The sequence below is a fragment of the Spea bombifrons genome, chromosome 3 (assembly GCF_027358695.1).
Source record: "Spea bombifrons isolate aSpeBom1 chromosome 3, aSpeBom1.2.pri, whole genome shotgun sequence".
In the NCBI taxonomy this organism is placed as follows: domain Eukaryota; kingdom Metazoa; phylum Chordata; class Amphibia; order Anura; family Pelobatidae; genus Spea; species Spea bombifrons.
In genome coordinates this window covers 34,036,361-34,058,516 of record NC_071089.1, presented here as the reverse complement: position 1 = coordinate 34,058,516, position 22,156 = coordinate 34,036,361, and the positions used below count along the sequence as shown (strand labels likewise).

Below are 22,156 nucleotides of genomic sequence, written 5' to 3'. Positions count from 1 at the left end.
TAAGGATATCATAGTGGGGTTTGCCTTTGATCTTTGTGGTTATGATTGCATCTGTGGTCCAGCTAGTAGATTGTAAGATTGTAAATCCAAGTTAATATTATAGTTACTTTTGTTTGCACAATAAAAATATTAGTACCCGATGGCCATGATTGGGTTTCTGCCACTGGCTGGTTTTAGGACATAGGGCGGGCATGAATGACATCTAATATCTTCCAATATCTTGGTCAGAATTTTTAAGTCTTGATTCATTAGTGAGATCAGTCCATACAAATCTGTTTATTTCCTTTCCAGGTTTAATAATCATGATTATTCAATTAACTATTAAAATAAAATAATGTCATGTAATTGTTCATTGTATTGCAATGTTCATAGATTCTAAACAGAGTGTATTTAGTCCTGAAGGTTAAAAGGCATTATTGCATAGCTACGAACAAATACAATGGGGAGGACTGACAACATTTAGCCTGATGGGGGGGGGGTACAAGTCTTGTCAGGCGCCCCAGTAAAAAAGCAGCCCCAAACCCATAACATGACTTTCAATGTGCACTGCATTATCTTAGCCCTTTCCAAAACATTTTATCGAATGCATAGAAAACCCATAAAGGGTTCACAGCAACCTACAGTCATCATGGATCCTATGCTAGGTACCCTGATTGCTGTGTGTGAGATAGCAAGTTAACGTTCAGGTAGGGAGCCAAAAAATCTAAACTTTCTTGTTTCCAAGATAAATCTTAGGTTTACTGAAACATGCATGGTTCCCATCTCAAGTGCTGTAAATGTAGGAAAGAGGATGGAGACTCTCTATTTACCCTCCTTATCCCAAGGGCTTTGATGTTAGTTAACTTCCTTATGAGAGGTCTTGAGATCTTGCCAGTTGGCCCCTGATGCTTCAGGACATCACACCACCTTATTGCCCAGAAGAGATGTACAGTCACATGAGGTTTTGTGAGGGTTTGGGTCCTCAAAGATCTATGGAATAGCCCAGAATGACAAGTATAGAGACCAGAAATGACCAGTGCTTGTTGCTTCCATGCATGTGATGGCTCCATAAGCAATTAACGCTTGCTGTTATTGGCAAAGGCAATGCCTTTTTCAGTCTTAACCCCTGTTGGTGCCCCCCCAGCAGCAGTGCAGACTACAATTTCAAAACTAGTAGCACAAGATTCCCCAAAATAAACAAACAGTGGCTTGAACAGGAAACTAATGTTCCCTCACTCAGCTGCCATTAAATATATTAGAATCCTCGCTTGATAGTGACGTATATCTGGAGCTATAAATTTATACCTGAAAAAATACAAAAAAAAAATTACTACCACAAACTTTGGCAAAGGTTGATGGTAGAATCTCATGCATGGAAAGGGTTAAAATACTAGCATTTGAAGTACCTTGGACTGTCTAGTTTTCAAAAATATATGGTTTGATGGCGTAAATTGAATAAGCTGGCTTCAAAGATGGCCCTATTAGGACATGGGGGCAGATGTAAAAGTTCCAAGCTAAAAAATGCGCACTTCCTAAATGTGGCGTTTTACCTCCCAAACAACCCAACAAACCCATGCATGTGGGGTATCACTGTACTCGGGAGATGTTGATGAACACATGTTGATGAACACATGTTGTTTGAAAGTGACGTATACCAGGAGCTGTAAATCCATACCTGAAGCACCATTTTTGTGATAAAAAAACACACAAAATAAATACCACAAAGTTTGACAAAGGGTGGTAGTAGAATTAGTGCATGGAAATTGTTAAAATACCAGCATCTGAAATACCTTGAGGTGTCTAGTTTTCAAAAATATATGGTTTGATGGGGTAAACTGGCTTTAAAGATATCCGAAATAGCCCATGGGAAAGAATTACCAGATTTGGGTAAAAAAATGGTTTTGAAATAGCAAAACGCTACTTGTAATTATTGCCCAATAACTTGCAGAAAAAAAGCAAAAAAACATAAAAACGTTGGGTATTTCTACATTTTCATCATATTTTATTATTTTTTTTTATAGGAAATTAGATAATATGATCAAAAAATGGTATCTGAAGAAAGCCATTCTTGTTCTGAAAAAAAAACCAATTATAACTTGTGTGGGTACACTAAATGAGTGAGGAGAAAATTACATCTAAACAAGAGCACCGCAAAAGTGTTAAAACGGCCACGGTCCCAAAGGGTACAAAAAGTAAAGAGCCTGGTCCTTAAGGGGTTAATGTGTTTTGGCTGTTTTTCTGCCAGAGGACCTAGACATTTTATTAGGCTACATGGCATCATGGACCTAACAGATCTTAAATGAACACCTGACTGCATTTGCCAGAAAGCTTAAAATGCGCCGTGGTTGGATCTTCCAGCAGGACAATGATCCAAAACATACATCAAAATCAACACAGATATGGTTTACTGACCTTGAAATCAAGGTCCTACCATGGCTACCCCAGTACCCTGACTTAAACCCCATAGAAAACCTGAGGAGTAAACTGAAGAGGAGACCTCAATATTTGAAGGATGTGGAGGGATTCTGTATGGGTGAATTGTCTCAGATCCCTTGCCATGCATTCTCCAGCCTCATAAGGCATTATAGGACAAGACTCAGAGCTGCTGTCTTGGCAAAGGGATGTAGCACAAAGTATTGACTAAAAGGGTGCCAAAAATTGTGCCACACATATATTTCACTTTTTTTTTTTTATAAACCTGCATGTATTGTTTTGCAGTTAGGATTATAACCTATTTTAGGGCAGCTGGGTTTTCTACTCAAGCCCCTTTTTGCTAATTTTGAGGAATCTTGTGCTGTCCCCACAGCAGCAGCGCAAACTAATATTTCATTTTAGTAGCTTGAGGTCCACAGAACCCCTGAAATTTTTACTTTTATTTAATGTATTTACATTTAGTTAACATAAGGAAGATTTACTTCATCTTTGCACCTCCCTATTATAAATTGGTATTTTAGTTGAGATTTATAAAGCTATTATTAAAAGTTTAGTTTTAGAGTAATCAGAGGAGGGATTTTGTCAGTGTGAGAGGGAAGGGGGAGAGATGAAAATTTCTGCGGTTTTGCAGTTCTTTTTTGCTTGTTTTATCGTTATCAGAGATTTGTACGAACATAAAAAATAAAGTTTGTATGAATCTGAATACACAAGTCTATTGTACTGTGGTGCTCTTAATTTGTTACACTTCTCTGTATGTAAATTATGTTAGTGTGTATTAGATGTTGACTGGTAAAATAAATGTCAATTATTTTCTCCTGTCTATAGGGAAAAGTCTCCAAGCAGGAATTAATCTGTACTAAACGGTTTGCACCTCTCACTTCCCACATAAAGGCTTTGTAGTTAGGACACACTTGGTTCATCTCATTTAATATTCCTATATTATATTGCTATAACTAAAAGGGAGGTTGCATGCAGGCCCTGTTACACCGACATGTGTCACCGACATAGAGAAATTACCTTTTGCCTCACTAAAGACCATTACTTGCAGTTTCATAAACATTCTCAAGTTTAATTAAAGTTCGTGAAACACTTTTAAGAAGAGTTTATTGCTGTTTGAGTGGCTTAGGAGCAGAGGCTTTATTATTTGTCTGGAAAAAAATATTATTTTATTTGTTTCAGGTATGGGTCTCCTTTCTGCTGGAAGAAAGCCTTTGCGTTAACTTGTTGATTTCTTGAATGATACTTTTGATGTCTGTACTATTTTTGGAAGCTACAAATGATGATTGGTTAAAAGGAAACACAAGGACAAACTTGCCAATATGAGAAGGAGGACTTTTGTCCACGTCTGAAATAAAATATAAAGGAAATAGATTATTTTGTTTTCTATGGACAGTAGAAATAGCAGTATTTACAGTTTTAGTGGAGTTTTCAAATCTTTGGTTCATATTAATGTTTTCCCTTAGCTTGGATGTCAGTGTCTTCCTAGGAGAAGTCCCTTTTATTTTCTCATTAAACATAACCCTCTTGCTCATGAGATTGTCAGCAATCTCTTGTAAGGATTTGTCTTCATTGCTACATTTACAACATATCTCTTTGGCTTTTGTCTCATGGTTTCCATGTCTGCCATCTCTTAGACCATCAGATGCCTTGTAGTTGAGAAGGTCAATTATGTCATTGATAAGACTTTTTTTCACTGTTACATCATTTGGACAGTCTAAAGACAAGGCAGGGCTGCAATTCACTTCTAGAAGCCATGGCTTTAATGTGTTGTCAATGAGGATGTCAAAACCAAAGAGTTCAAAGCAGTTTGGAGATGGCGGTACAGATGAAGAAATGGCCAAGAGTGTCATGATTGCTATATTATAAATTCTTTGCCAAAGCAATGTGTCATCCACGTCTAGACTACGGAGGTAAGATCGAAATTGACCAAAAGTCCACTTACAGCCACTTCCAATCCTCTCTTTTTCTGCAGTATATGAAGTGCTATATTTGTTAATGCTTGTGTTTGTTAAATGGGCAAATATGTTATCAAGGGAACTGAGACTGAATTTTTCTGTTGCAAATCTCACCAAACCTTCCTGGTACACATATATAGTTAATGGGCAGAAACAAGTAACACAAACATAAACACGGAGATCAAATTTGTATCCAGAGATAAGTAAAGGGTTTGTGATATACTTCTGCACAACCACAGCACAATCATATGCCAGATCCTTAATATCCTGGAAAACATATATCCCCCGACCTCTGGACAGATCAGTTGGCTTACAGATCCAATAGCTCGACTTATGATTGTGCTTTTCCTTTGTATACTCTGCCAAGAGCTTTGTGTAGTCATTTGGGAGAATAAATGCTTCTGGGCTAAACTCAAAATATGATACTCCGTATATCCCTTTCATACGTTTCAAGTGTCTTGCCAAGCAGTCCTTCTTCATTATCTGTGCGGTTCTGGGATGATGGTTGAGTCGTTGCCATGGCATCACATTGCCATGCTCAGATGATCGAAATGCTGATGACCGCCAGTATAAGTTCCATTCAGTTTCTTCTTGTTCTTGCTCATTGAATTCTTCCCAACCCCGTTCCAGTAACACCTCCCGGACAACCCTGGGAGAGCTGTCATGAAGACGGAATACAAGAGGACTTGACATATGGTCTTCTTCATCTCCATCTGCCATGGTCAGGTTATGTCTTCACAAGAACTATTTAACTGTTAAAACATAAATGTCAGTACAAAGACTTATTTGACTTCAAACATGAATGTTCAACTTTATGGAAGGTTAATGCATAGAAACTGAAACTATTATGGAGTACTTGTGTATTTTTTTTAATTACAGTGGAACATTATTAAAATAGGTTTACTTAATTAGCATTTGTTATGCTTGACATAGTTTGTATCTGGGACAACTTGTATAAGTTGTCATATGTGAAAAAAAAACAGTTTGATATTATGATGAAATTAAAAAATATTGGAGAAGCATCCCTATGCTCAGTAAACAAACATAAGTAAAGTTAACCAGTGCCATATTAATCTTTGGTGCCGTCTTAGGCCTAAGCCAGGGCAGCACCATCAGCCACGCCCTGCATACCGCTATCCCAGCATTCCCCCATTTAAGGATGTACGGCAAAAGTAAAATATGGAGGCTGTGCTGACCCGGTTTGACAGAGAGAGCAGTGAAAAAAGAAAGTACGAGAAGATAGTGAAAAGTCATCTCCCTGGTGCATTGAACATTGGGGCTACAGGGAGCCTAATCAGACAACAAGCCTATTGGGTCTGCAGAGGAGCTGCATCCTCTGCAGACCCAATAGGCTTGTTGTGTGAGTTTTTTGAGTTGTCTAAAAATACAGTTTGTCAGAATAGCAAAGATATTGACTGATTTACTTGCTCTACAAGTTCGGAAGACCGTAGAACAAGGACACAATAAGTGATATTTTATGGTGCTGGCTTCCAATATTGCAATTTGCTTTCCCTGCCTTCTATTTTCAGGCACCTCATTTAACCATCCCATTCACATTTGTCTCAGAGCCCTCTCCATATATCAAAATCATCCTGTACTTTAGGTCAATTTCCCTCTAATTAAGAGTCTTGTTCTTTCTTCTCTTTTTTTTTTTTTTTTTTTTATCATAGCAGTAATTGCAATAATGGGGGCCTTGCCTCTTGACAGTTTGTTATCTACAGAGGACAAATTTTAAAATGAGTGAATCTAGACGAGATGAACAGTTCTTTGACATTGGTCAGCCTAAACACACGCAATACACTTAAAAAATAAACATTTGTAGATTGCATTTATACTGTTTATAGTTATATAACATACCAATTCAAACATTCATCTTCACAATGAAAAATCGAGAACATCTATTTCTCAAGACCAGACACCAGCAGCATAACACTTCAGACACTTGTTTGCATCACGATCTGCTTTGTACTACAATGTGTTAAAATGATGTAAAGTAATAATCCTTTTAAAAATAAACATGTTAAGATTTTATTTTTATAATTTAACAAAATGCAGAATCAATATTCTGCCTTCAAGAGCATCAATTCTTCTAGGTACACTTGCACAACGTTTTTTAAGGAGCTTGGTAGGCAGATTGTTCCAAACATCTTGAAGAACTTAAGAGCCTCAGTTGCTTCTCTCTGGCTTTCCTAGACAGAATCAATGATGTTGAGATCAGGGCTCTGTGGAAGTCATATCATCACTTTCAAGACTCCTTGTCCTTCTTTATGCTGAAGATAGTTCTTAATGACTTTGGCTGTATGTTTGGGGTCCTGGGAGCCAAGGATGGCAGCAGATGCCATCACTTCGAGCAAAGAGCACACCCTCCAATTCATCCCAAAAGTGTTCAATGGGCCTAAGGGCAGGGTTCTGTGTACCAAACTTGTCAAACAATGTGCTGATGCACCTTGCTTTGTGCACAGGTGCACACTCATGCTGGTACAAGAAAAGGGCCTTCTCCAAACTGGACACCACAAGGTTAAAAGCATCCAGTTGTCTACAAGCATTTACATTACGCTTCACTGTGGTCTATCCCAAAGCCTGAACAAAAGCCCCAGACCATTATCCCTGCACCATACTGCTAAAGCAACATTCAAGTGGTTTCAGAAGAAATGTTTAAAATGTCTTTGAATGGCCTAGTCAAAGCCCAGACCTCAATCCAACCGAGAGTCTGTGGTATGACTTATAGATTGGTGTACACCAGCGGAACACATCCAACTTAGACCAAAGAAGCTGGAGCAGTTTTGCCTTAAAGGATGGGCAAAAATCCTAGTGACTAGATGTACCAACCTTATAGAGACATACCCTAAGAGACTTGCAGCTGCAATTGCTACAAGAGGTGGCTCTACTTTGACTTGGAAGGGTGGGGGGGGTTGGTTATGAACGCTCAATTTTCCTGGGTTTTTGTGTCTTATTTGTTTGTTGCACAATAAAAAATATTTTGCATCGTCAAGGTGGTAGGTAATGTAATGTTGTATAAATCAAATTATACAAACCACCAACAAATCTATTTTAATTCCAGGTGGTAATGCAACAAAATAGGGAAAATGCCTTTGTAATTTAACACCTTCAGTCCCCTATAGATGTACCAGTACGTCTATAAAACGCATCTCAAGAAAGCCCTATGGACGTACCGGTACATATTACAAAAATATATACTTTTGTCTGTATTTTTGTTTAAAATTAGAGTTGCAATCCAATCATACCTAATGTAAAAAGTATACGGCTTTTTAAAGAATGATGTACACCTTATAGTATGTTCCCTATAAGTGCTGGGAAAGTATGGAAATTCTATATAAATTAGGTATTTCTGAAATCAGGACACCTGAATTGATAAACTTGGAGGGGATTTTCCATCACTTTACCTTTTTGTAAGGATTCAGGGGGGAAAATATATATATAAAAAATTGTTTTATTTCTAAAATCGCTAGTTTTTACTACATTTCTCATTCTAAATTTTCAGCAAATTATCTAACTATGGTATCAAAAGAAAATCCTCTCTCTCTCCTTGAAAAAACAATATATAGTTTACATGAGTACACTATTCACAGGAAAGGGGAATAATCCCTGAAACAACTTGGCGTAAAAATGGCAAAATTGCTCCGGGACTTAAGGTACAAAAAACCCCGGGGACTGAAGGGGTTAAAAATGAATTTGGTAGTTTATTTTGAGCGTTTGTTATAGTTGCTATATTTGTTGTTTACAATCAGAACAAAGCCCACCCATTTACAGGATAAAACGTGGGAGGACAGGCTTCTTTGGACTTTAGTAAACAAACAGAATCCTCTCAGTGATCAACATACCTTTCTCTTGAAGAAGAGTAATGTGCGTACTTAAGGTAGAAATGAGGCTTTGTAAACAAGCAATAATCATAACTAGAAGCATTCCAGTAAATGTGAGTCTCTGGTATACTCAAGCACCATGACACTTGCTTTGAAAGCAACACGTATAGCTATGAAAAGCAGAGTCTCGTCTGGTCATGTCTAGTGACGTCAGTGAACAGCACTATAATGACATTTATGTTTACCAGATAGACAATGAGGCAGATTCCTGAAAAACCAGGTTAATAGAATGGCCAAGATGCTGCTCAATGAAGCGGACAAAATGCACTTTCATTACCTTCTGTGAGAAACTAGCCCTAACCTGCTGCCTCTAGAAATCTATAAACTGATTGCTAAATCCTTTATTTTTATTTTTTATATAATAAGTTTTTATTGAAGAGTTTTGATTAAAGATTTTTTTTGTTGCATGTATATCAAACTCTGTTGCAGAATAAAGAAATGTGTTGGTTAATAACAAAGATATTACAAGGTCAAGGGGACACCGAGATCATTTCATTCTATGTGACCTCGGCGAAGATAAAAGGAACAAAATTATAAGAAAGTGCAGTAGCGTACCTAGCGGGGGGCGGGGGGGGCGTTCCGCACCGGGTGCCGCTCATCAGGGGGGTGCCAACTTGCCGGCACCCGGCACCCCTCCAGAGACGGACAGTAATGTCTGCCGCTGGAGGAGCAGGCTCGCAAGAGAGCGGTATCGGAGGTCTTTAACAGACCTCCGGCTCCCTTGAGTGATTTTAAGCCGGTTCCCCTGAACCGGCTTAAAATCACTCAAGGGAGCCGGAGGTCTGTTAAAGACCTCCGATACTGCTCCCTCGCGATCCGCGCGGCAACTGCTGCTGTGCAGAGGGCACTGTGGGCGCGGCTTCAGTGCCGCCGGGATCTGACAACAAACCCCGGCGGCACTGAAGCCGCGCCCACAGTGCCCTCTGACCCGGAAGAAGACAGAAGAAGAGGAGCGAAGAGGAAGACTGCTATAAGAAGAAAAGAGGTAGAAAAGAAGGTAGGAAATCATTCATTAAGACTGAGTGACAGTGAGAGTGGATTGGTATGTGTGGAATCTGTGGATTGATATGTGTGGATTGGTATATGTGTGGATTAGTATGTGTGGAATGTGTGGATTGGTATGTGTGGAATGTGTGGATTGGTATGTGTGGGACCTGTGGATTGGTATGTGTGGAACCTGTGGATTGGTATGTGTGGAATCTGTGGATTGGTATGTGTGGAACCTGTGGATTGGTATGTGTGGAATCTGTGGATTGGTAAGTGTTGATTGGTAAATGTGTGAGAGTGATGGGTGTTATGCTGTACCATTTTCAATGTCTTTTTCATTATAATTATGCTCTAAAGTACATCATAACTCCCATCACTCTATACTGTTCCGTACAGTGGCAGAGCTGGGAGACAGAGGCCTTGCACCCCCACCGCAGGGTGCTGGTCAGGTTCTATGTGGGCAATGTGGACACTGGCTTTGGGGTGTGCAATCTGTGATCTATGCCTGTAATTTAGGGTGTTTTATCTATAACTTTAATGCTGAGTTTTTATGTGAATTCCAATTGATCAATACCTGCAAAGCTGGGTTTGTGTGTTAATGTGTTGGTCTGTATCTGCTATGCTATGTTTCTATACATTATTTATGTTTACCAGCAAATACAGGATTTGTATGTCTTATTCAGTTGATCAATACCTGGGGTGCTGTTTCCATGTGTTGTTTATTTGATCTATACCTTCAGTGCTGAGTGATTTCCAGATGATCTATACCTGCAATGCTGGGTTTGTGTGTTCTGTTGATTTATACCTGCAATGCTATGTTTCCATACATTATTTATGTATACCTGTAAATACAGGATATTTATGTCTTATTCAGTTACACGTGATGTTTCCATGTGTTGTTTATTTGATCTACACCTGAACTACAGGGAGTAATTAAAAGAGAGTTGTGGTTTAGTGACGTAGGGGACAAATGGACTTTGGGGATGATTACGGGGAGAGGACTTCCCAATGTCACGGTGCAGTCAGAAGAAGGGAAGGCTGTACTGACTCTCACAGTCTTCCCCTGATCTGCAGTTGAGGGCAGTACAACATAATCCCTATCACTATACATCGATCTAGACATTTACAATAATGCAGCATAACCCCTACCACTATATACTAAGCCAGACACTGAAGTGGTAGGCCTACACCACATCAAAGGCTTTGTATATAGTGATATGGGTTATGCTGCATTATTGTAAATGTCAGGCTCAATGTATAGTGATATGGATTACGCTGCCCCACCGTCAATGTGTGCTCAGTATAAAGTGATAGGTGTTATCCTGTATCACCGGCAATGTGGGCCTCAGTATATATTAACAGTTATGTTATACCACCGTCAGCGCGTGCCTCAGTATATAATGGAAACAGTTATGTTGTACTACTGTCAGCGCGTGTTTCAGTATATAATGATAGCAGTTGTGCTGCACAACTGTCAATGTCTGCCTCAGTGTATAATGATAGTTATGTTGTACTACTATAAGTGTCTAGCTCAGTATATAAAGATAGCGGTTATGCTGTACCACCATCAATATCTGGCTCAGTTATAGTGATAGGTGTTATGCTGTTCCACTGTAGTATCTGGCTCAGTGTATAGTGATAGGAGTTATGCTGTTTCACTGTAATGTTTGCCTCAATATATAATGAAATTACTTAAGCTGCACCACCGTCAATGTCTGTCTCAGTATAGAGTGATAGGCATTATGCTGTACCACCGTCACTGCCTGGCTCAGTATATAGTGATAGGTGTCATGCTATACCACAGTCAGTGTCTGGTTCATATGGTATATATAATCATGAATCGACATGGCAACACCACTATATATGCAAATGCTTAAATGAAAAGAGAACAATGTTATGGTGACTCCTGATTATAATATCAGAATTTTTTTTAGTTTATAGTGTCTTTAGCTGCTTAGCCAGTACTTAATTTGTAATGTTTGTCACTCATTTGTTAGGTCTTCTTAGAAACTTGTTGTGTTTGTTGTTTTTTGGGGGGGGGGTTATTAAAGAAAGCACTATTATATGTTCAGTAAATGTTATTTAAACCTATTTATTTTACTTATAAGTTATTAATTTATTTTTTCAGATTTCTTGTTGTTTACAGTTAACATACAGTTTACAAATTGGTGCAATAAATATTCTTGCCAACATAATTTTGTAGATGTCTTTACATTTGGGGGGGGTGCCACTTACAGGATCCGCCCCGGGTGCCAAATACTCTAGGTACGCCCCTGAGAAAGTGTAAAAGAAAACCAAAGGAAAAATTAAAGTATAACAAAAACAACCATTATGATGAAAGTTGTGTATGTTTTCAGATATTTATGGATTGATCCTAAACACGAGTATGGATAAATTATATTTCCAAGGAGTGTAGTCATTGCTGCGATTTGAGGTGGTTTATCTATGTATATGTGTCATCTTTATTCTAACCCTCAACTTAATGATATTTGATGAAGTATAGCTAGGGATAATTAATTGATTTTATGAATGTTATTTATTTATTTTAATCATGCTCCTTTGATGGAAAGTTTTCCCATATTTTATTGAAAGTGCTCATTGTCCGGTTGCCCATATGAAAAGCCAATTCCATTTTTCTAGTTTTTCTTGGATTGCTAAATCTTTTAAGAGGGTACATGTATATGTGTATGTATATACAGATCAGACCTCCACAACGTTTAAGAGGAATTTTAGACCATTCTTCCTTGAACAGAACTGCTTAAGCTCAGCCATATTCTTATGATATCTGGTGCTCTCTTGAGGTCATTCCACAGCATGTCTAATGGATTGAGGTCTTGGCTCGGACTGGACCAGTCCAAAAGGAGGATATTCTTTTTTAAGAAATTCTGTATTGGCTTTACTTCAATGTTAAGGGTCATTGTCCTGCTGCATCACAAAAACATTTACTGAGCTTTAGCTAGCGGCTAGCCATCCTGACATATGATATATGATACCTTGATAAACTTGGGGACGCTGTCCAGGCCCTGAGGCAGCAAAGCAGTTCCAAATCATGATGCACCCTCCATCATACTTCACCATTGGGATGGTGCTTTCATGTTGGTATGCATTGTTCTTTTTACGCCAAAAGTAGTCCTGCGTCTTCCCCCCAAACTATTTAACCTTAGTTTCATCATCCCAAAAACGTTTCACAATAGTGTTCTGGACTGTCAAGTTGCACAGTAATGTTTTTTTTGGAAAGTCCTGCCGTGGACTCCAAGCCTCCTCAATGTTTTGTGTGTGGAATACTCATGAACAGGGATGTTAACCAGTTATATTGATCCCTTCAAGCATTTAGCTGTTACTTTAGTGTTATTTTTTTTACCTCTTTGAGCATTCTGTGTTGTGCCCTTGGAGTCATTTGGCTGGGCGCCCAATTCTAGGGAGAGTAGCAACATTACTAAACCATCTCTATTTATAAACAATTTATCTAACTGTGGACTAATAAATATGTCCACATATTTCAATGAAGGGTCCAGTTGGAAGAGATTATACAATCGAGTATTGAGAGTGTTTCTACACAAAGGCATGTCAATGTCCCTTTTGCTGTATGGGTCTGTCTTGTTAACTAGTTACATCTATACATTGCATAAGATGTATTACAATATATGTGGATTTTGTATTCTCTTTTTCTATGAGTCTGTTAGGATTTTGATTTTGTTGATATGCAAATCAACAATTCTCTATTGTAGTTCTGAGATTTATTTTCTGTGAGGAATGGCTAAAATCAGCAGATGCCTTTTGAAAATAGCAAAGTCAATGTATTTTTTTTATGTCAAAGTAGCTCTAAAACACCTCCAATCCCATTTCATTGAGTGGACAGGTTTGGTAACTCCTGACTCCAATTAGTTTTTGAAGTGATTAGCCTAGGGGGTCATATACTTTTTCCAACCCGCAGTTTAAATGTTTGAATTATTTATGATATGGACAAGAACAATACAATAATTTCTGTGTTATTAGTTAAAACTGATTGTGTATGGGGACACACCCTGCTTATTCCATAGCTGAAGAGTTCCAAAGTGGCATTAATATCAGCACAAAAACTGTGCAGCAGGAGCTTCATGGAATGGGTTTCCATGGCCGAGCAACTACATGCAAGCCTCACATCACCAAGTACAGTGGCAAGTGTCGGGCCGAGTACTATAAAGCATGGAGCACTGGAAACATGTTCTGTGGAGTGACAAATCAAGCTTCTCTGTTTGGCAGCCTGATGGGCAAGTCTGGGATTGGCGGATGCCAGGAGAACGTTACCTGCCAGACTGCATTGTGCCAACTATAAAATTTGGTGGAGGAGGGATAATGGAATGGGGTCTTTCTTAGGGTTTGAGCTAAGCCCCTTATTGCAGTGAAGGGGAATCTTCATGCTTCAGCATACCAAGACATTTTGGACAATGCTATGCTTCCAACTTTAGGGAAGGCCCTTTTCTATTCCAGCATGACTGTGCCCCAGTACACACAACAAAGTCTATAAAGACCTTGGATGGATGAGTTTGGTGAGGAAGAACGTGATGCTCCCGCACAGAGCCCTCATCAAACATCAGTGCCTGACCTCACAATTGCTCTACTGCAGGGGTGTCCAACCTGCGACCCTCCAGCTGCTGCAGGATTACATCTCCCATAATGCTCTTTCAGCTAAGGGGCTGGCTGAGGAGTATGGGAGATGTAGTCCTGCTCTACTGGATAAATTGGCAAAATTCCCACAGAAACACTTTAAAAGTCCTTTCCAGGATTTGTGGAAATCCTTTCCAGAAGAGTTGAAGTTACTGCTGGGGGGGAGGGCAACTACATTGTAATGTCTATGTATTTAGAATATGATGTCATCAAAATTCCCATTAGTGTAATGGTCAGGTGTCCCAATACTTTTGTCCATATAGTGTATTACAAAAGTAAGAGCTCACCATATATTTTTTTAACAAAAAACGTTTTAATTCATAAACATGTGAATGAATGGTCTTTTTTATAAAACCTACATGCTGATCTTTAAAAAGTTAAAAATCTACTTATAAAGCACAGCACAGACACCGGAAGTGTCCGTAGACACTGTCATATCCTCGTTGTCGGATGTATATGCATGTGTATACATTATACCCTTTAATAGCAATGTTTTTTTGATATCCTAGCGAGCAGATCACCGATCTCCCCAAATAGTCCAGTAACACCATTGTAGTGCTTTTTTGTTTGTTTGTTTTTCTTCTCTATTTTTTAAGAACTTATATTAAAGTACTCATACTGTTAATATACATTCCTCTTTAGTGGGGCTGTCAGTGACAGTAAACTGCCCCATTAAGTTATTCTACTGCTATAAAGTTATATAAAAAATACACCTTAGCAAAACAAGAGATTAAAGTATAGGTATCTTCTGCTATAGCAATGTCAAGAAAGAATATTTAATGCTATCCATCATTATTTAACAAAAAAAAATTAGATCATTCTAAAGAGGGAAGACTTGAGCCATTGCTTCTTTTTTTGTTGTATATATACTGTATATGTTAATGATTTTGTATATTTCACAAAGATACATTGAAGTGACTTACCTTCTGATTTAATTTTCCAAACCAAGCAGAAAGTTCAGCCGGGTTTACGGAGCATCTCCTTGCTTGTAGCACTTTCTGCTTTCCTGCATGTAAGCGACGAGCCTTTAAGTGCTCTCTCTTTGAGGGCCGCCCTCTGGCATGGCAATGATCAGGTTGCTACGAGACAGTGTCTCATTTAAAATGACAAAGGACTTTTCATTTCAAGGAAACTGCACCGTCATAAAAAAAACAACTACCGATACAATGGCATATGGATGACCGAGAAACATACTTGCTTTCAGGGAGCCGACCGGTTTGTTATATTGAAAATCCAGGTACAGTTGCCTGTGTAACGTAAAGTAATGTCTTCATGAGAAAAGAAGTATAATCAGAAGGGAAACTTAAATAATTTTTTAATCACATTTAATATTGCTAATATTATTTTTCTAGGTTGTATTCAATAAAATATATTTTATTAATATTTCCAGTCTGTATTATATAAATGGTTAGAACTAGCTATGTATTTTCAGAATGTCTGAATTCTCTATTACAACATGAATGTAGCTTAAATTTTACTAATTATGCTGTCTCTAAAAATGGGGAATAAATGGGGGCAGCGCTGAGGGGGACCTGGATCTTGGTCTAATAGTCAGACCTCATTAGAAGACGACCCCGATTACAACTGATATTAATATCTAATAAATATATTTATATATATTGACAGCAGAGGCCAATATTAATATATATCGACAGCAGGGTCTAATATTAAAGAATGAAAAACAATTGCCAGTTCAGCTGTTAATTTGAAATCATATTTCAATCAGGGTCTTTACTTCAAAGAGATAAGTACAGATTATGTAGTTAAAGATGCATGTCTAGCACACACACACACACACACATATATATATATATATAAATATACACACACACATATATATATATATAGTGTATATGTAGTGTTTTATAATTACCCCCTGGTCCCTGTCCCCCCATGTGCCCCCCCCCCCCCCCGATTATGGAAGCTGGAGACACCACTGAGACAGTGGAGTGCCAACCAGAAGAGTGTTGCAGAAGTCAAGCGGGAAATGATAAGTGAACGAACCAGGGTTTTTGGATTCTTGGGTGAGGAATGGGCGGATGCTAGATGTGTTTTTTAGGTGCAAGCGCCAGGATCTGGCGAGGGACTTAATGTGAGGGATGAAGGAGAGGTTAGAATCAAGGATGACCCAAATGGTTTCATTTTATTGTATGGAAAATAAAAACAGGCGCACCCTGAGCATTTGGAAAGGCAGTGTCGGAATGACAAGTGCAGACATATCTAAACACATCTGTCACCAGCGCAGCTGTCACTCAACTGGGCAAAGGAGACAATACTAATATTATACTAGGGAGGAGTCACAACGCCAAGTGACGCAAAAAAGCATGGACCAAAGCAGCTGGAGATAGGGGGTATACGGGGTATACCCTCCCCTTAAGGTAAGCCCCTTTTTCTAACACATTGTGTGAGAGGTCATCGAGTCGGAGGCATTCAATAGGCCGGATCTCGGAGAAGGTCATATCCTATTGGTGAATCTTACAAAAGGCGTTAGCGGGCGCGGCCTCCTGTCAGCCTTGCGGGGTAGGCGGAGGATGAAGGGGCTGTCATACGAAGTGGGCGGGGTTACGCTGTCGTTGTGCCCGGTGTTATGGCGGCCGCTGCGGGCACTGTGAATGAATTCTCCGGGCGGAAGAGGAACAAAAAAGAAACCGGTGGCCCCAGCGGCAGAGACAGGTCCCGGGCCCCCAGCGCCTCCACCTCCCCCAGAACACCCGGTCCTGACTGCCCCGCCTTCTCCGCATAAGCGGAACCTGTACGTGTTTTCGTACCCGCTCCTCGCAGTCTTTTCCCTGCTTCGCTTCCTGGCCTTCCACCTCGGTCTGCTTTTCGTCTGGTGCTGCGAGACACTTTCCCGCAGGGTCATGGCGGACAAGAAGAACCCCTTGGCCCGCACGCTTACGGACTCTTCGTGCAGGACGGCAACTGCGGCTCAGGACAGACGGTCGGAAACCGATGTTGTGCGGGGCTATCACCAACAGGCCTTTCAGTATATCTCCATGGCTCTCCGTATCGACGAACAGGAGAAAGGTGAGGAGCTACACACAGTGACACCAAACCACACACGTGACCCTGCCCTTAACCCCTAAGGGTCCTATAGCAGCACTACACAAAGGGGTCCATTCACTTAGCGGTGAGTTTTTTTTAACTCTCTTCACTGCTCATCATGAAGGGCCAGCACTAACATGCTTAGGACTGAGCTAGTTCTGTATAATGCATACTTAAGAGTTAAGAGACGTTGAACAAATCTTTCTAGTTTATCTATTCGTTATACAGAGCTGGTAAAGCTCTTTCTGCAGCCCAAGCTGGGATCGCCCCCTCATGAACGCTTAATAACTTCCGTCAGCTCTCCCTTTAGTGGGTGATCAGCTGTCTTACTCAAAGGGTTAAATCAAGTGACATCCTTCATGGGTCATGCTCGCATGCTCTTTAGTGTTAATGGACTTTAACGCAGCCCCTGTCAAAATTGTTTTGCCCGGTAGCCTTGCTTGGGCAGTCATGCAGCGAAAGAGGCAGGGAGGCTAATGTGTACTCGATGTGAGAAATGCAGCTATTGTTTAATAAATAACTATATATATATTTGTAACAGAAGTCTAATAATATGCCGTGTTCTGAAGATTTAATAAATATATTTCTGATTAGAGTTACAACAATAATCCCATTGTACTGCACTGTGGAATATGATGGTGCTATATATATATATATATATATATCAACCCTTTTCACTCAAAAAGAAAAAGTGCTTCTTTATTCGCTCAATTTTCACATTTCTCCGAAAGACAAAGCCACCTTTATGACATGTTCTAAGGGACGATCGGGGACTAAAGTATCGGTAGGACCGTGTCATGGTGACACAACCATCTTCAGTGATGCATTTTGGCAGGTGTATCGCTACAGATGGCTTCTTGCTCCTCTCCCGCACACTCGCAGGATGCCTAGACTGCTGGCGTGTGTGCTCGCTATCAGCACATAGCCCAGCCTGTTTGGTCTGATACCGAATGAAAAAATGTCTGCGTGCTTGTCTGTGAGTTTGTCAGGACTCCTGACTCAGTTGTGATAGTAGTTGATCGCTGCCACCTAGAAGCGATGTTCTGCTGGTTTGTTTTCCATCTCTTTTGTTGAATTTGACGGCAGATAAGAACCATTTGGCCCATCCAGTCTGCCCATTTTTCCTGATGTAAGGGATTTAAACCCCTTTCAGTCTTCGGTCAGGTCCTATAGTGAGGATAGTTTCATGTCTGTTCCATGCCTGTTTAAATTCCCTCACTGTATTAGTCTCCACTACTTCTGCTGGGAGACTGTTCCATTTATCCACCACCCTCTCGCTAAAATCCAAGCTTGCTTGAGCAGGGCTCTGTATGTACAAATAGTTATGTGATGGCCTACATATTATGTCAGGTTTGTCAAGTGCTGAGCAATATGATGTCACTATATAAATTAACTACCTATAAAACCACATGAATCACATGAGGGAAAGCTCTCTATCTTAGGAAAGAGAGGCTGACCGCTTTGAACAGGTTTTAAACTGGTTCTTGGCCTTTCTAGTCTATAGTCACAGCGAGACTCTGCCCGTCCTGTACCGTGGTTTTCTTAAAAGACAATATGTGCTGAAACATTTTATTTTTCTCAAACCATTCAACTTTTGTTTCTCCTGCAATTCTTTGTCACATCGACGGGCCTGTAGGCTGTGCGAGAGAGTATCCATATCGAGAACACTTATCGCTTGTCACCGCTTCTGGAGCAGCCGTATTACACCCCGCCGGCCTGGTCTGATGGAAGCCTGGGCGGTGTCTTCTCTGGCCCACACGTTTCGTTTTGTCAGAAAGTGATGATAATATTGTAGATTTAGTTGTCGGGGGTAACAATTTCCACTGTAACGTTGGATGTGTTGGTAAAGCCACCAGTGTGGTGGTCGCTTGGCGTTGAATTAGCATCCAGACTGCCTAGCAGCATGCGGTTGATTAATTGCGCTGTGAGAGCAGACATCAAGCCGAGCTTGGTTCACTCTTTCATGTACATAACCACTGGTCATTTTTTGTTCTTGAGTATTTAATTTAATATTACATTAACTTCTACTGCCCCTGTGCCATTCATGTTCCTTGTTTTTCCCCCCATCATTTCTTATCTAAATAGACTAGCATCCTATTCTTTTATCCTGTTTCTAAATATTGAGACATACGACACAGCTACTGCACCATCTAAACTGCAGGCCTTCTCCCTCGCTGCTCCATATCTCTGTAACAATCTACCACCAGACATTGGCCGAACTTTAGCTCTCCGTAACTTCAAAGGCAAACTAAAGGAGCACCTTTTCATGACAGAGTTAAGTTAACCAACAAACCTTCACAATATCGCTTACCTCCTCCTTGTATCTGTACGTCCACCCTACACCTACTTAGACTGTAAGCTCTAAGGAGCAGGGCCCGCCTTTGATGATATATTCATATCTATTGTACCCCAATGAAAATGTTTCTAGGCTACTTTATTTAGGACTGCACTTATTGTACTACTGTAAAGCACAATATATACATATATGCACATACGTAGCTGAAAAATTACATTATAGGCTATAGGAATCTAAATAATAGACATTTATTTAATGGTCCTGTTAGCAATGGGTCATCCCTAATATGAACATTGTTATCGCTGTTAAGATTTTCCGCAAGTTGCTCCGTTTGGGATCAAAAGGGAAAATCAATATAGCAATATCGATCAGAGAATGAAGTCTTTAGTTCATGGCTATAGACCGACATATCTGAGCGCCAACATAATAATAATTTAATGAGACTGATAGAGGTTTATAAAAATGTATGACATCAATATAAAATGGCACAAAGAAAGTTAGCTGCCATAAAAAAAAAAAAACTCATACATTTTCAGAACCTCAGAAGTTGCTTCTTCAGATGTAAATTTGGATTAAATCTACCAGCATCTCTGGCACAGCGGTATTTTCGAATCCATTGTGCAGCTTTGCGTAATGTTTTAGTAGTTCAGAAATGAATAGTATATGTTGTGTATATTTGTCTTAAAATAATTTACTATTTTACTAGCCTATTCTCTTAAATAAAAGCATATTATAAACATTATTCTATTATTTATGTTTGACAGTGAATAGGGCTGATTTCTGTTTTAGGTATTTTTTTTAGCACCTACACGATGCAGCACTTTTTTTTATTATAAAATTAGAAATATTATTTCTCTCCTTTTCTTGGCGTATATATGGTTTTTGTTTTGTTTTATTTTAGCAGGTGAAATGCATGTTTAGAAATTTAAACTGTCTTCTGAAATGGCCACTCACTAGTAGTGTGGATGCTTATGTCAGCAGGACAAAGACAACAACAGAACCTAATGAGATGGTAAAAGTTTATCTGATATGCTTTGGCCTGTGGTGGTGATCGACTGGTAGGAATGTGCTTTAGTGCGATAGCAAGTTACAGCAGCAGCAAAGCCCTTAATATAAGAGACAACAAAAGGAGTGCACTGCAACTGTAAAGCGGACAAGGTAAAAATCGACGCTTCTGCATTACTTTTTGAGCTAGGTTTATAATTCGAATAGGCTGCTGATAACAAAGCAGCTTCAATCCTGAGATGCTTAGACATTTTTGTTTTAAATTCCCTTGATCTCTGCCTTTTTGTGTGCATTACCCCTCCCAGTTCAAAGTGTCTTTTTAATCCAGTCCACCACCCTTCTTCATTCATCTTTAATAATTTACTGACTTGCTTTGTCTTGCACTGCTGATTTTATAGGTTAAGATGAATCTTCGCATCCCATGAGCCTAGACTGTGTTACTGCTGGTGCCAGTGCTTCTCCAAATAGATCTTTATATGCATCTTTTTGTGGTTACGTTTTCGGTATTGCATGCATATATACAAGCTTCTGTTAACCCTTTCTGTGGGTCATATCCTTCATATACTGTTGGCCAAAGATTCAATTTTTCAACCACAATTTTGCAAATGAATCACGAACAGCTGATTGTTAATGAGCATTATTTAAATAGACTAAGTTTTAGCCAGTGTTGGCATTGGCTGTCCTATGTAGGTCTCATTATTACCATGATATCAATAACTAGAGTTGGTTTAACATTTTTGGAAAAAAATATGCTATTTGGAATGTGATCTTTTTAAACTAACAATTCTGAACTGCTGCAGCATAAAATCCATTGGATGAATGGGTAGTGGCTTCCATTCAAACGCCTGTGGCACTCAAACGCTTAAAGGTATTATTCAAAGACCCTACAAATTAAACCGATTATAGCTCTTGCAGACAGAACAAAGCAATTAAATTGTATTGTCAGTACATCTTGTGGATGATGCCATGTAAAGTCGTATCGTTAAAGTTCCGCTCGTTAGATCTTTGCAGGTTTGAAGATTAACTCCCCCACCCCAATAACTGTAAACTGGGTATGCGTTTTTGAATAGAGACCAGGAGGTGTTTGCGCGTTTTCGAGGAAATAGGCCAGGGATCAGGGATTGGCTTAATTTAATGCGCAGCTCTATGAAGCTTTTTTGATAACTTTGACTTATTAGATGTACAGTAGAAGTACAACTGTGGACTGCTGCTTACTGTATGTATATTTGAGCAGCCGCATAATCAAACAGTAGCCAATATTAACCCGTTTTTTTGGTGAGAATTCTGTGTACTATGCAAAATTATCTTCATGTGGGATGCTATAGTGTCGAAGGGGCTTCCTGAGGGTCTTTGCATCGATGCTGTCAAACCCCTTCTTATAGTCGACATAGTTGATGTACAATGAGTAATTCTAATCAACTATGATGCAGCGGTATCTGCTCCGTGCATGATCTGTTCTGCCTGCTCATGGTGTTTCTTGACTCTGAGCGCTTCCTGGCAATTGTGTCTAAGTCTTTCACTTTCTGCGAGCTCTTAAGGGCATTTGTCTTCCTCTTGCAAACCTGTTCTTTAGCGTTAGTCCAAAGTCTCCTTTGGTCTTGCAGTCCTTCAGAAAGTTGACATTGTACTTCATTCTTCTGTCTGATGTGTCTTTCCAGTTCTTCTTTATTTTTAGTCTGGCCGTCATCAGGTGATGAGATGATGTCCTGTAGGGATCTTCTGAACTTCTTGCTAATGCATACATGGTCAATCTGGGCTCTGTTTGCAGTCTGGCTACACTCAGGTACTCGTGTGGATCTGACCATGTTGTTGAGTGAACACATCTCTCTTTGTTCTCAGCCAACTCTCCCAGTGCATGGGTCCCCATAACTTGTTCATATCCTTTGTTTTCCTGTTCAATTTTGGCTTTGAAGTCTCCCATAAGAATG

General features: G+C 39.6%; 2 protein-coding genes across 3 annotated transcripts in view; one reads left to right on the top strand and one right to left on the bottom strand.

Annotated features, from left to right (window-relative positions):
• Nucleotides 1-3,581: 3,581 nt before the first annotated feature.
• TTLL2 (tubulin tyrosine ligase like 2) lies at nucleotides 3,582-15,039 on the bottom strand. Its single transcript, XM_053458795.1, has 3 exons — nucleotides 14,806-15,039; nucleotides 6,225-6,335; nucleotides 3,582-5,119 (listed from the first exon to the last, which is right to left on the bottom strand). Exon 3 carries the CDS (start codon nucleotides 5,085-5,087, stop codon nucleotides 3,588-3,590), a length of 1,500 nt encoding a protein of 499 aa, XP_053314770.1. The 5' UTR covers nucleotides 5,088-5,119; nucleotides 6,225-6,335; nucleotides 14,806-15,039; the 3' UTR covers nucleotides 3,582-3,587.
• A 1,314-nt stretch (nucleotides 15,040-16,353) lies between these two features.
• SPAST (spastin) overlaps nucleotides 16,354-22,156 on the top strand; it is a 31,004-nt gene continuing 25,201 nt past the window's right edge. The window contains exon 1 of one of the 2 annotated variants that reach the window (XM_053458794.1): nucleotides 16,354-16,909. In XM_053458794.1, coding sequence (XP_053314769.1) covers nucleotides 16,495-16,909 — 415 coding nt within the window. In that variant the 5' untranslated portion in view covers nucleotides 16,354-16,494. The remainder of the gene's footprint in view (nucleotides 16,910-22,156) is intronic. The other variant, XM_053458793.1, reaches the window with a different exon arrangement.

What these genes read in the sequence shown, in the direction of transcription:
- TTLL2 (XM_053458795.1), bottom strand. Translation starts at nt 5,087, where the DNA reads ATGGCAGATGGAGATGAAGAAGACCATATGTCAAGTCCTCTTGTATTC.